Source organism: Amphiura filiformis, chromosome 13 (genome assembly GCF_039555335.1).
Source record: "Amphiura filiformis chromosome 13, Afil_fr2py, whole genome shotgun sequence".
NCBI classification, from domain to species: domain Eukaryota; kingdom Metazoa; phylum Echinodermata; class Ophiuroidea; order Amphilepidida; family Amphiuridae; genus Amphiura; species Amphiura filiformis.
Window position 1 is genome coordinate 25,266,457 of NC_092640.1, and position 14,533 is coordinate 25,280,989.

Genomic DNA, 14,533 nt, shown 5'->3' on the forward strand with positions numbered 1-14,533 from the left:
CTATAGTTTTTGAAGTGTTCAAATACAAAAAAAGGGGTTTAAAAATTTTGCAGAACAAATTTTCTTTCTGGTTTAGTAGTAATTTGCAAAATAATGAATTATTTTCAGATTTTACATCTCAAACGCGGCACAAAATTCATAACGCGGGCGGTGGACGCTAAACTCAGAATCAAGTTTCAAGTGCCTAATGGTAGTAACTCATTTGTCAAAATTTCCGACTTTAGCCGGAGTGGATCAGATTGGGTCACATATTCCATAGGGGGTGTATGGATATCAACAGGAATAGCCCATAACTTGACTTTGATCACTCACCTGGGTGGATGCCTGATAGACTGGGAACTCTCAGAAAAACATAGTTTGCAATGATTTCCGCACATTGGCCATCTCTTGATGTTGCTGTGAAAGAAATGAAGAAATATATAAAAAAATACATTGGGTTTTTTTATTTTATTTAAAATCATTACCTTTTGTAGATCATCATAATTCACAGTATGAACACTCATTTGTGTTTCAATATTTAATGTTCAACCAGACAATATTTGCACCCAGTGCTAAAAATAAGCCAACATTTTCATGAAGGGTTATCAAAGTTTTAAAACACATGGGCCCTCATCAGATATAATATGTTTAAGAATTTAATTTACCTAACGGTTATAAAAGGTTTACAAAGTGAGACTTAGATATTGTAAAGGTTTAGGTACAGTATAGTTTTAATGTTATATTGGTCCACAACTGTTGACACTTCTAAGAGTTTAGAATTGCAACAATAACACAAATGAACAACTGTTAATGTAATAAGGCCAAAAAAAAAAGATTTGTCTCAAAGCTCGCACGCGCATTTGTAAAATCATGCGATTTGAAAAAAAAATGCAGCATTTTTTTATAGTTTTATTTCAAAAAAAAAAATCAAAAAAAATCGCATTTTGCATTTGTTTTCAAACCACTCGTAAGCTTTGAGACAAAGTGTTTTTTTTTGCCTAAGCAAGGAAGGAATCATGTGAAGTTTATGTTGAAATTGACTTTGTCTCATTGACTGGGGGGTAAATGCTCCCAGTCAGAATTCTTGCCCCCAGTTGCCTGCCAGTAAAGATCCAAAATTACGTCACTTTTGCCAAAAATTTGTTGATTCCCCCTGGAAAAAAATTGCCACTGGCAGACCCTAAAATTTACCACATCCAGTTCCACCACTTCAAAAGAAAAGAAATTTCAATTTCCGCAAAAGAAGTAAAGCATCTCTGATCTACTATCATGCTTCCCTAAGCTGGGTAGGTCCAGTGGTAGCACCAGGGATTTTTATCTGGGGAGGGGGTCATGTGATTTTTATTGGGGGGGGGGGGGAATGAGGTAACTTTCCCTTGGGCAATTTTCAACTAAAATACAGCGATTGCCCCCCAAATTATGGCCACTTTCATCCAACATATGGCCATTTTCACCTAAAATACAGCAATTTCATCCCAAAATATGGCCACTTTCATCCAACATATGGCCATTTTCCAGACTGGGGGACACTGCACACTGGGGGCAAAGAATAAATTGGGGGGATACCTCCCTTGCGCTGCCACTGCACACAGGTAACCTTGTTACTGGGTAGGTCTTGGGAAGAAGGAAGCAGTTCCAGATATTGAAAAAGCATATCAGCTATCAGGTGAGAACTGTCATGTCAGGTTGACATCAAATAAAATAAATAAACAAAATTATCTGCCCTGTATCGCACTTCAACACCATTTCACTATTAAATTGAAATTAACCATGAAAAAGTCACCTATCCAGTAGTTAGAGAAAACAAAATCGAGAAATCAATTTTACTTTTTACTTCCTCATAGAAAAAAAAAAGACAATTTTTGTTTTTACAGGAAAAAAGAAGAAAAAATGAAGATAATATTGAGATATTTCAGTGCACTGATGATACCAATAAAGAATTTCAAATTTGCAGGATCTATACTGGGAACAGGTTTCTTTTCAAATCATTTTTCTTTTTCCCATTTTCTTGTTCCCGTTCCTGTTCCCTTGATACATGGCCAATAGACCTAAACCAAAATTTTCAAGTTCAAGGATGTTTTTTTTTTTTTTTTTTGACAATAGGGTTTGTTTTGATCACCAATTCACCATGTAATTTTTCATTCCTTTCAGCTGTGAACAATTTAGAAGACAGGTATAGGTATGTCGTATTGCAACTTGACTGTTTCACAGCATAAATGTGTTTTTTTTGTGTGAAACCCTCATTGCACATTTAACCTTTTTTGTTGAGAATAATTTTAGTAGCATAGATCATTTTGTCATTGTAAATTCTCTCACAATGTGATGCCTATGATTGACTTCATTAAGATATCAAAAAAGGTTGAAAACTTAAAAGGGCATTTCGTGATCCACAGCATCAACACCCCCCCCCAAAAAAAGTTGAAATTTTTAAACCACTGGAAACCTCTGGATACATTCTATTTATGTACAAAAATTTCTTGCAGATTAATTTATTTTGCAAAATCATCATCAAATTTGAATTTACGTTCTCTACAACACATTGTCTATGCAGCAGTGTAATACACTTAATCATGCATAACTCGCAAACGCAAAATCAGAATCGACTGAAATTTTGGGAATAAGCTTTTTTCGTGGTTACTAGGATTAAAAAATACTCCTTTAAGTGATATTGCGAGATTGTTTAAAGGATGTTCAACCAACATTTGAGAACATTTTGAGGGGCTAGTGCAAGAAGGCCCTATCTGCAATCCACCCTTTGCATGGTCATCTTAAAATAAAGGTTCTACCCACAAAGTTTGTGTTGCCTGTGTAAGTCTGTATACCCTTTGCAAAAGCCTTCTGGTGCGTTGCTAGAAAAGTGCGAGAATCAAAAATGTACGCATGTGTTTGCAGGGAGAACCTCGTTTTGGTAGCAAACCTGTTTTTGCAGAGAAAGTGGCAAAAACTGGCAAAACCCTGTTTTGCCTGGTTTAAACCGGCAAAAATGGCAAAAACTGGCAAAAACTCACATATAGTCACTCAAATATTAAAAAGTAACACAAAAAGCTCATATACAGTAACACACAAGTTTTAATGAATCATTCAACATATTTTTTGTCTCATCAAGTCCTTAAAATGAAAATTTTTGAATTTGATATATGCCATATTTCGGTTAAATGCACTTGAGCAATGATTTAATTTCTTAATATGTTACTTATAATTACAAAATTTGGCCTTGTTACACTCAGGAAATTAGGGGAGATTGGGGTTAGTTAAAACATTTTTCACAAAATCGTCTTTTTAACACAAACAGATTACTTTCAAGAAACACTGACCATCAGTATAAACATATACATACATGCTACAAATACAGCCTTAAACTTTATTGGACCTGCTTATGATTATTCATATAATCCAATTTGAAAATTTGAAAAAAAGTGTTTCAACTAACCCCACCCCTGGGGTAAGTTGAAACATAGGGTGGGGTTAGTTGAAACATGGCTTGTAAAAATTTCAAAATAATTATTATTGTGTTGTTAGGGTTATACTTCCCTTGAAGGCACCTTTTAACATACAATCAGTGTGAAAAAATGAATAAATAAATATGTGGGAGTGCGGGTCAATACTTTGGACACAAGGTGACGAGTGTCACCATGGACCAAAATATGAGAAGCCTAAAATATTATAAAATGTACTTTCTGTGTGCACTTTTTGCTTGTATTATTGCTTTTTAACCATATTAAAGCAATATTGAAGAAATGGTAAACATGTTACAAATTTTTAAAAAGTCAAATTTTTAACCATATTTTTCTATGCAATTTTTACGGTCAACTAACCCCACCTCAAAAGTTTCAACTAACCCCGATGCCTATTTTTACATTTCAAAGTTCATTACACAAAAGAAATACAATAAAACTTTTATTTAACATTATTCTGGGACTTATTACTAGTGCTTATGATAATCCCCTGAATCTTCAAACAACATGGAGATAACGCATCTTTTCTGAGGGGTATAAAAATTAGTAAGTCAAAAAACAGATATTCCTTTCCCAAGCCAACACTGGTGGGGCATCAGTGCTGTTGCTAATTTGGTGGATGACCCTTACTATAATACCTATTACTAGGTGCCAGTATTTTACCAAATTAATTTTTTGTGTCAGAAAAAAATACAATGTTTCAACTTACCCTGCGTTCCAACTAACCCCAATCTCCCCTACTTTTGTAACTTAATCATTTGTTTTGAGATGAAATATCTGGACTACAAATCACTTTTTTAGTTTTTGCCATTTTTGCCGGCAAAAACTGTTTTTGCCAAGCGGTTAAACCCGCGGTTTTTTCCACCTGCGGCAAAAACCTGCGAACCTTGATGGTGGATATGGATCCATTCAAAGGGCAAATAGCTGCCTTTAGATAGACATTTGACAATTTCTTTATTCTACAAAATACTTTTTAAACCTGACATTATCAGCAACCTGAATATTTGAAGAAAATGCACAATAATTTTCGCAATATGATTTTAAAAAATCATAAAAAATATCACAAAAAATGGTAACAGGTGAATACCAATCAATTTTACACTGACTGTATTGTCTAAAAGCAATGTATAACATCAATTAGTAACTCCCTATCATCATTAGGCTATTCCAGTTGAAATCCATACACCCCCTATGGAAGACATAACCTTAGTCTCCCACACAGGGGGTGTAGATTTTAAATAGAGTCACCCAAGCAGTATAACCTCATTTGAAATTCATACTTCCAGTGTGGGGAGATTGAGTTCATGTTTTTCATAGGGGAAATCTCCCACAAAGGGTTGCAGATGTTTTTAAATAGAGTCACCCAAGCAGGTATAACCCCATTTGAAACTCACACTCCCAGACTACTCCCAGTGTGCTGGAGATTAAGGTCATGTTTTCCATAGGGTGTATGGATTTCAACTGGAATGACCCATTATGATTATGAACCTTAGCCTATATTTGAGATGATGCATCTGTGTAGATTTCATGCCTTAATGATTTGCTCATCAATTATGTTTAATTGCATTGCATCTGTGATTTTATTATTGATTAAAATTCTTCATTTTGGTGACTAGAGCAGTTACAATTTTTCCCATTATTGAATAATGTAAGATTTACTAGTTAAAATTGCTTCCTTTTTATTTTGAGCCAAAATGAGGTACCGTAAAATGAATAAAAATCATTATTTCATTCCAGCGTGGCTGAAATTATTCAGAAATAGTTCATATTGTAGCCAAAAATGTTTAAAATTTGTGAAGTTGGAAAACTGCCAATTTGTGTTAATTGGGGCAGCAAATTAGGACTTGTATTTAATAGGGATGTGTCTAAATTTCTTGTAAAATTGGTATAATGATGGGTTCACTTTCAGATTCCCTACTCAAATCAAACTTGATCAGTCGAAAGTCTTTGTGAAAAGGGCCCCGAGCTACTAAAAAGCAATGAAATTGTGCAACCTATTCCGCTGCATGTATTCCTGGGTTCAACTTCCCCCTCCAGTGGCATAGCCCGGGGAAGGTGGAAGCTGCTTAGGCTTTTTTGGTGTGTGTTTTAGCCCATTTTGGACTTGCATCAAATTTTGCCTTTGCCCCCTTCAAAGTTGCCTTGCTCTACTCAAAGTATTCTTTGTCCCCACCTCCAGTGGCAGCACCAGGAATTTTTTTGGGGGGGCATTGAGGGGGCAAAGTGATTTTCAGGGGGGGGCAAAATTACCACAAAAACATGAAATTTTCGTAATTTTGAGTTTTTACTTGGGGGCAAGAGTTCTGACTGGGGGGCATTTGCCCTTCTCATGCCCTCCGTGGCACCGCCACTGCCCACCTCTGAAAAAGTCCTGGCTATGCCACTCCCTCCCATCTTCAGCACATTGAACTGCTAGTGGGGTTTGAATCATGTACTAGTAGCTATAAAATTACATTCAGGTTAAATGTGTAATCTATCACTCTTCTTTGAGGATGATCAACTGGAGTAAGATTAATTAGGCAAAAAAAAAAGTTTGTCTTAAAGCTCCCGAGTGGTTTGAAAACAAATGCGAAATGCGTTCACTTTTTTTTATTCCAGACTTGGTATTTTTATGGTATTTTGAGGTAAAAAAAGAAACCTATTTTTTTGCCATATAAAAAAAAATACAGTAATGACACATGTATCAGTGAAATACACATCAAATATCATTATTTTTTTTCTTGCTCATTTATTAATTTTAAGAATTTAGACAAATCAATTTAGCAGCGGAAACACTAATTTGTAATTGATCAATATTCTTTCCATTGCTGACTCGACTGATGACAACATATGATGAGAATTTTATCACATGATGCACTGTTTTTCTGCTTCGTCTGGCAGATTTGTAGCTTATTCATTGCAAAACCTCACACAATTATCAACAATGTGAAAATAAAGAAGCGTGTGGTGTGGTCTACATTATGAGCACATCATGAGCACCGAACAGCAGCTGTAGGGTTTGTTGATTTTGACAACTTCTTTCAAAATATTGTAATAAAAAATCATTGTGAGAAGTAAACATGTGCATCTTGAATGCGGGCTTGAATGTAGGTGTTGGTAGCAGAAATATATCATGTAGTCAGGAATCTTGCAGAAAGCATGTTGTTAGCGCTCCATTATTTCAGTCATTTTAATGTTGTTATGCTTTGTTATATAACTCATACAAAATTTCTTGTCATTTGATTGGCCAACTACTATTGATTATTTCTGCTATGTTTAGCCGCCAGCTGCAAAAGTCCGCACCCGTGCAATATTTATTTTTTCATTGCAGGGACGCGGAGCTACCATAGAAACGCTGACAGACGTGTGAGCGTATAGCGCGAGGTTTCCACCTCGACTCGCCAATTATAGGTGCGGGTGCTGCTTCTAAAATAAATATGCATTTAGATATCTTTATCTACAAGATTTTACAAATCGTGATCAACCGTCTTGTACAACTTGTTTAGCGCTTTAATGTTTGTATGTAAATGACCCAATGCACTGACGAAATACGCTGTTTTCATTGGTGGTTATATGATGATCAGACCGCCCATTTGCTGTCATCTTGCGGTCGATAAAGCTGTGCTGCACATTAACGTGCATGCAGCACTGGCGCGAGTGTTTACGTTTCAAACAATAAATGACAAACAAGATCTCGGAACATGATTGGATGGCTAAAGTTATGAATAATCAGCGGCATTTGGTAGTCTATATAAAATCTGGAATCTCAGAGATCTAATACAAGTTGATCAAGACCATATATTTGAGCACCCCATCACTAGAGAATCGATCACCGTCGATGGCTGTTACTTACACGCGTAACATACAGTATGTGGCCCCGGTGGATACGGGCTTGAATCAAGACTATAAACGAAATAGTCCATTACAATTTTCTCAATGAAGGTGATTGGGTTACAATTTTTGTCTAATAATTGGGGTAAATTTCAGTTGAAATGCAGCAAAACCAAAATATCACAAAATTATGAAAAATAAAAATGTCAATATGTTTATAGGAAACCAAAAAAGGGGGTATTTGGAAATTAGTGTTCTGAACATGCTGAAAACTGCTTGGAAAACAAAACAAACAAGAACACGAGGGGTTGATCTGTGTTGAAAGGGCAAGGTTTTAACACCCTGACTTTTTCATGTGTTGAACCTAACAATAGAGGCTATCCACTTTACTCATGCGTGACTTCTAACGAAAGGCGCTGATTCCCGTAGTATTCCTCATTCAAAGCAATTCAATGCACGACCTCGGAGTGACCTGCATGACTTTGGCGGGCTATTTTGAAGCAGTCATGGTTGCACATGCAGGTACTTCTTTTGAAAGTCCTAAACAAGGTATAGCAGTCGTTGATAGGATATGCAACTTATAGAATACGGATAACCTCTATATGAGAGTGCCTCATACTGGGCTCAAACCGTTCATATAACCTTTCTGCAATTCCCTATCACAATATTGATAACTTTTATGAAAACTAAATGAAAGTATGTTTCATTTACTTCCTCATTCATTCATTCAATTTACCTATGCAGCCATATCAAACTCATTTCAATGCCAAGTTATAAATTATAATCCTATTGTTAAAAGGTATTACTTTGGAATTTTGATTTGACAATTATTCATTTGATAAATGTGACAATTCATTCGGATAAATGTATTATCATAATGCAAGCAAGTAACAACATGTTAACCTGTTCAAAGGTATGTATGTAAAAAATGTTTATTATGAATCGTGTTCCAGACACCAGATTGTGCTGCCATCATTTTTGTGATACAAAATGTTTTTAGGCTAAACAAAACAAAACAAAAGAAATAACTAGAACACAATGTCTCACATTTGTCTCGCAGAAATATGTCACTTATTTTGGCAAAAATATATATGTTCCCTCAAAAGTTGGAAAATTTGTAAAGATGAAGCCCCAATTAAAGCCTTTTTGTGGACCATTTTTCACTATTATTGCTTAAAACTATTTTTTTAAAAATATATATGCACCCAGTTGTTTTTCCCTGTCCTTTTAAGATTTTGTTGTTCAGGAGGGTGTTTAGAGTCACTAGCAAGCAAAAACATTGGTGTTCCAATTTTTTTGAAGTTCACTCATTATTTTACTTAAATTGACTCGTTGTCTATGTCATGGACAATATTCGGTACAATATCTTGATTTTTGGTTAGTATGAAATTGTAAATTTTTTCGCACTCCGCATGCACTTCATCCTCTATACATTCAAATTGGGGGCTAAAATAGTATAACAAGTGTGAAAAATACGTGCAGTTGTCCCTGGAAGTAGGATTGAAGAAAGTGAACAAGACGCAGTCATCATTTGGCACCCATTTTGAAAAAAATTCAGATTTTCAAATATTTGCCAAAATGTTTGTTTTTTTGTAAAATTTTCAAGCTTTCGGTGATATTTTATGTCATTTTAGACTCCAGAAAAAATCCTGACCGGCCGATGGCCACCCTACCTGAAAAGTCCATCCGCCCTGTTGTTGTCTGATAGGCAATATGGTAAAGTTTTGGTTAATGGGTTTACATGCTGTATCGGCAAAAAATTAATGTAAATATATAAATTAATGGCTTGCACAGCTGTAGCTAGAATAGTTTTAGTGCTTGGTTGCATTTGATGAAAATCTTGCATATTTGGCAATTTTTGACCATTGAATTTTTGACACATTCAATTTTGGTCTCCAGTGCTACATGTAAAATTGCAGCTGAGCTGTGGGCTTTGTCACCCACTGTATCTATCTGTATACTATCTACACTGCACTACTAGTACAGCACTAGCTACAATCAAGGAAAAAAAGGTTGGCATAGTTTGCCTGTCTTTTGGTATATCTCTGCCCCCGCTCCCCCAATTCAATGTTGGACCAAGCCATGTTGTCAACAGGCCCGTAAGACCCTCCAACATTGAAAGATGGGGAATGGGGAAGGGTGAGATATAGGGGTAGTCTGTACTTCACATATATTGCATGTATGTTTCACTCGCCTCTCCAATTTTGATAGGGCACACATTTCAACTGTTTAGTGCAAGTGTGCCAACTATTTTTTCCTTGATTGTAGCCTTCTATGGCATCAAGGCTTCATCTGCAGGCTTAATATGACATCACCATACCCAAATAGAAACAACATCACTTGAACTCTGTACATGTGCCAAATTCAAACTTTACACACACTGAATTCATATCATATGGTACACTGATTTTTAACTGCAACAATTTATAAGACAAAAGGCACATGCAAGGAGTCCGCATTCCCCAGGCCGCATTCTCAGCAAGTTTTTTGAACCAGGACGTTTTATGGCTACAATGTTTAGACTGCAAGTACCGAGACCAGAGAATCGATCTAGAAGAGTCTACAGGCCACCAAATGCATAAATTAAGATTATGAAATCACTGTACCACCCACCAGAATATCGTTCTTCTGCATGATCGCAATGATAAGGTTTTAACAATGTAATTACTGAGGTATAGCAAACTCATCCTGGTCCGGGGCTGGGATCCAGGGACCAGGTAAGGACTATGAATGGTGGTAACCAAGGTAATAATTACGACAAGCTTTGACATCATAGAACTTCACATCCATTTTGAACTTGCCGCAATCAATCAAGCATCATATTTGGCCTCATGTGAATCATTTCAAGGGGGGTGCACTTAGTAAGTTATATTAGTCTGTGCCACAGTCCTGGAAACTGATAAAATAGACACAAAAGCTCTGCAAAATGCTCAAGTTCCCTGGTCTCCTAAACTAAAGAACAGCTCTAGAGGAGCTCTTTGGACCAGCAGCCATAAGTTAGTAGTCATATAAATCTCTTCTACATGGCATTCTAGAGGAGCTGTAGAAATGCAGATCAGGCGCAGCCGCCATACTTAATGTTAGCTTTGGACATTTAATTATTTTATTGATTTTTCACTTCGGAAAGTCAGTTGGAAAATAAATAAAATAATTAAATATCAGAATATCCAAAGCCAATGCTAAATACGGAACCTCCGCCTTATGAATAGCTTTCGAGCCCTCAGAAAAGACAACTGCTAACATAGGTGTTAGACTATGCATATTGCATTGTAAAATCCTGTATTGTAATTAAGGGTCTTTAACATAGACTACTAGGTTATGAAAGTCTCCCTGAGCATTTTCAATGAAAAAAATAATACTACCATTCAGAAAAAATGTTGAATGGATGAAACAAATGATAGAGCGGTAGCAGGTTTTTGCAACTCAATGCCCAAATAATGGTTTAACTCAAGTTCACAAAAAAAAAAGAATTTTACGTTAAAAACAGTGAAAAATATGACCCAACATTGGCGTGAAGTAACCTAAAGTTGGGGTAAATTTTATTTGTTGGCTATAAACCACGACATGACGACATATGCACTGGAATGAGCGATTTTATTCCTTTTACTCTCTTTGTTCGGCTCAAAATTAAAAAGAGGCATATCTGACAGTGAAAAGATTGGGGATTACAGGGTCAGAATTTCGTTTCACAGTGTGAGAATCAATCTTGATTCATTGCAAATCAACTTCTGTGTAAACTACAAATGTTTGCGGGAATCAACTTTGATTCACGCAAATCTGTTTACGAGAATCTTTGCGTGAATCGATTCTCTGATTCATGCCGAAATTCTGACCCTGTGATTAGTTGTTTGGTTATCAAAAACTTCCTTCACCCAATGGAATTTGGGGAGCTGCACAGATAATTGGTGGATGTTACAATCTAAGTGCGGATAGGTCTGCGCCAGGTTCAGCTGCAACTGGCCTATAGATGATATTTTTAAAAAACTAGATAAAAATATCTAGGAGCCGTTTGTTTTTTCTTTTTTTTTAAATTTTAATCAACTTTGAGAAATTTGCACCAAAAATGGTCAAATTTTCAAAAAAATCATAAAAAGCCAGATTTTTGCCCAAATTTCAAATATTTTTGGTGAAGTTTCCAGATCAATATTTCTAGGAAAGAAAAAATTTCTTAACTTTGACAGTTTCCAGTACGATGTTCCAGTTTTTTAAATTCTAAATTGTTACCACTGAGGTTTGACAAGCAACTGACACACTAAAGGAATATTTACAATGTAAGCTGTCAATAATCCTGAATTCCTAGTTTTTGACACAGTAATTTTCGATAGCTACAAGCTTTACTATAAATGCCCACTTTGTTAAGTGATCAAACCGCTGAGGGGGCTCTAACTAATAATATACTAGTCCATCCTAATCATGCGAAAAGTGCAACTTCCTCAAAGTTCTGAACTTGTAATGTATGCATGGTATCATGGTATACAATTTGATAAATAGTTTATACAATTTCTACTAACAATAGAGGGGGCTATTTCACTATTTAGTACAAGGTATATTTTGATTGGTTACAAAGAGGGCTATATCATGCATTGAGCCAACCACATAGTATTCTACTACCTGAAGGGGATAGAACTTATTTGAGATTATAATTATAAGAGATCGAAAATCTCTATTTTGATTGGTTATTCAAAGTATTACATCCTATAAAATTACCAAATCAGGAGCACTGTAACAAAGGCAGTAGACCCCATGGGATCAAAACCTACCGTATCCATGAGAATCTTCTTCTGCAACATTGCCATCTCTTTACGAAGCTCTCCTTGGACGAGTCCTTGCTGGTCTTGATGACATTGCTCCAAATCCCCCATTGTCTACAAAAACATTGGATTGAAGTCAATAAAATAGGGTCATTAGCCGGGTCATTAGGTTCAATTTTCAGAGTGATTTCAATATTGGTTGCCAACCCAACCATAATTCCAGTTAAAATCCATACGCCCCCTATGGAAGACATGATCTTAATTTCCCACATGGGGTTGAGATTTCAAATGGAGTCACCCATTCAGATAATCCAATTTGGAATTCACACACCATGTGTGGTCATGTCTTCGATAGGAGGGTGTATGGATTGCAACTGGAATAGCCCGAGACCTAATCCTGGTACCTAGTATTGATTGCGGATATCAAAACCCCTTCTCTTCTAGCTTCTTCTTGAATAGCTCTGATATGACACTTAACATACACAGCCATGAATCTTTCTGTACACAAGACCAACAGCTTTACATGATTTCCGAACCACAAGACATTGCACACACACTATGCACATGCGAAGCAGTGTATGGGCGTGAGAAGTAATTCTACAATATATTCTGCAAAGTTACTGAATTTAATTGTAGGATTCCCGACCTTATCGGAACATTTTGAGAGAGGAAGAGAATTCTCACCTAAAGAATGCTCAAAGCTAGAACTCTCGCAGATCAAATTCTTTCGCCGACAGCGCAATGCTGTAACCGCTCAGTCACCTCACCCTCTTGTCAAACTTTATGCCTCACAATATTATAGAAAATGACTGAAGTCTTACTTACCTTGGAAAACTGATCAAATAGTTGCTTGATCATCTTCAGCCTCTGTGCCATGGTTATCCTGGTTTGTTGGAACAGTTTCTGATGCTGTTTGAATACATTCTGTGAAGATTACAAGGAGTAAAGTTTTCATAAGTGACTGTAAAAGTAAGGTTCATGCCCATATTTACAGGTCAGAGCTGCCTCCATAGAGGCCGTCAGCGTGACGTCATATGCCGCCATCTTGTGGGTACACGCTGCGATGGTCGTTCGATCTCCATGCGTGAATAGCAAAATCACCGCGTTGATGCGTGATAACAGCTGCGTGGCAAGCTGCGCCTTGCGCGTAGTGTCCGACGCATGAACACGCAGATCATTTGTACCCACAAGATGGTGAAAGGCTGACGGCCTCTATTCTTTTCAAGTGACTTGGGGCCAGACACCTGCCATAATGTTGTTGTGTGGAGTCCGTGCACAACAAGTTTGTTTACCTCCCAGCATCACCCAGTACCCTATTTTAGGGTGAAGTGAACTTCCATATGTACACCAAAGAACTGAGACATACCTGTAATTTTTCTTCTTGGTCTTTAATTTTGTTAACATCTGTTTCCCACTGGTCAAGAACTGTAGAGAGCTGTTTGTTGTATTCTTCTTGGAGCTTTTTCCTGCCCAGAAATATAAAATTTATTATTTATGGATGTAGGTGGATGTGCCTAATCAGAGATAGTGAATGAGGCCTAATGTATATATTAGATGGTGAAGTGATATGAGGGTGATAACATACAATTTATGGGGATTGGAAGAGAGGAAAGGGAAAGTGATTTCTGGGGGCGGCACCGGGCCCACTGGTTTTCACACTGGCTATGACACTGCTATGTACCTGTCCAAAATTGCAGGGCAATTATACAAGATTAATAATAATAATAATGATATTACCATACAATTATACAATGCATGCCTTATTCAGCTCAAGATAAGCATCAGACCCCTGTACCTCACAAATACAAACAAAAGCCTAATTTTAATTAATTAACTTCTGTCAAAATTGCTAGATATTAGAACAAACCAAAAGATCGATGACGTCCTATAAACTAGTTTCGTTTAGGGGAGGGGGTAAAAATACTCGATTACGTTTGTACAAAAACATCGGTCTGAAGAATGTGTCATTATTATTATTATGTCAAAATTTTCAACATTTCATTATTACATTTCTGGCAGGGAGGGAGGGGGTCGGCTGAGAAACGAAACTAGTTACATTTATAGGACGTCATCGATCTTTTGGTTTGTTCCCTTAGTCAAGTTGAAATTGAAACTTTTCAACTTACCTCTCTGACTGTTGCATCTTCCATATTTTGTCTACCTTGGTGTTGGCTGATTTCAGTGACTGCTGGGTGAAATTCTCTAATCTCTTTCGCTTAGATGACAGAGATTTCCTCATGTCAGCTACAGGTGTAAGGAAATGTTACAAGTTCAATAAATATCAATATGATTATAAAAAGGGCATTCATATGCCATTAACATAGTTTGAAATAAGTCACATTAGTTTGAATTAAAGTGGTAGTACATTCTAATTTTACAATGAAGAGAAAAGGGAAGCAGAAAAACTATTTTGTGTTATTTTGAAATAACAAATTTGATTTAAGGCCAGAGTAATGGAAGACACATTCGTCCACGACCGAATTTGAGATTTTTTGATATTTATCAACACTAAGATGTATTCTTTCACTTGAAACTGAT

General features: G+C 36.4%; 1 protein-coding gene across 1 annotated transcript in view; it reads right to left on the reverse strand.

The window, feature by feature from the left end:
* Nucleotides 1-311: 311 nt before the first annotated feature.
* The window catches only part of LOC140167237 (synaptonemal complex protein 3-like), a 30,415-nt gene continuing 16,193 nt past the window's right edge, over nucleotides 312-14,533 (reverse strand). Inside the window, exons 5-9 of the mRNA XM_072190581.1 lie at nucleotides 14,122-14,239; nucleotides 13,362-13,461; nucleotides 12,821-12,919; nucleotides 12,005-12,109; nucleotides 312-396 (exon numbers count right to left, since the gene is read on the reverse strand). Coding sequence (XP_072046682.1) covers nucleotides 343-396; nucleotides 12,005-12,109; nucleotides 12,821-12,919; nucleotides 13,362-13,461; nucleotides 14,122-14,239 — 476 coding nt within the window. The 3' untranslated portion in view covers nucleotides 312-342. The remainder of the gene's footprint in view (nucleotides 397-12,004; nucleotides 12,110-12,820; nucleotides 12,920-13,361; nucleotides 13,462-14,121; nucleotides 14,240-14,533) is intronic.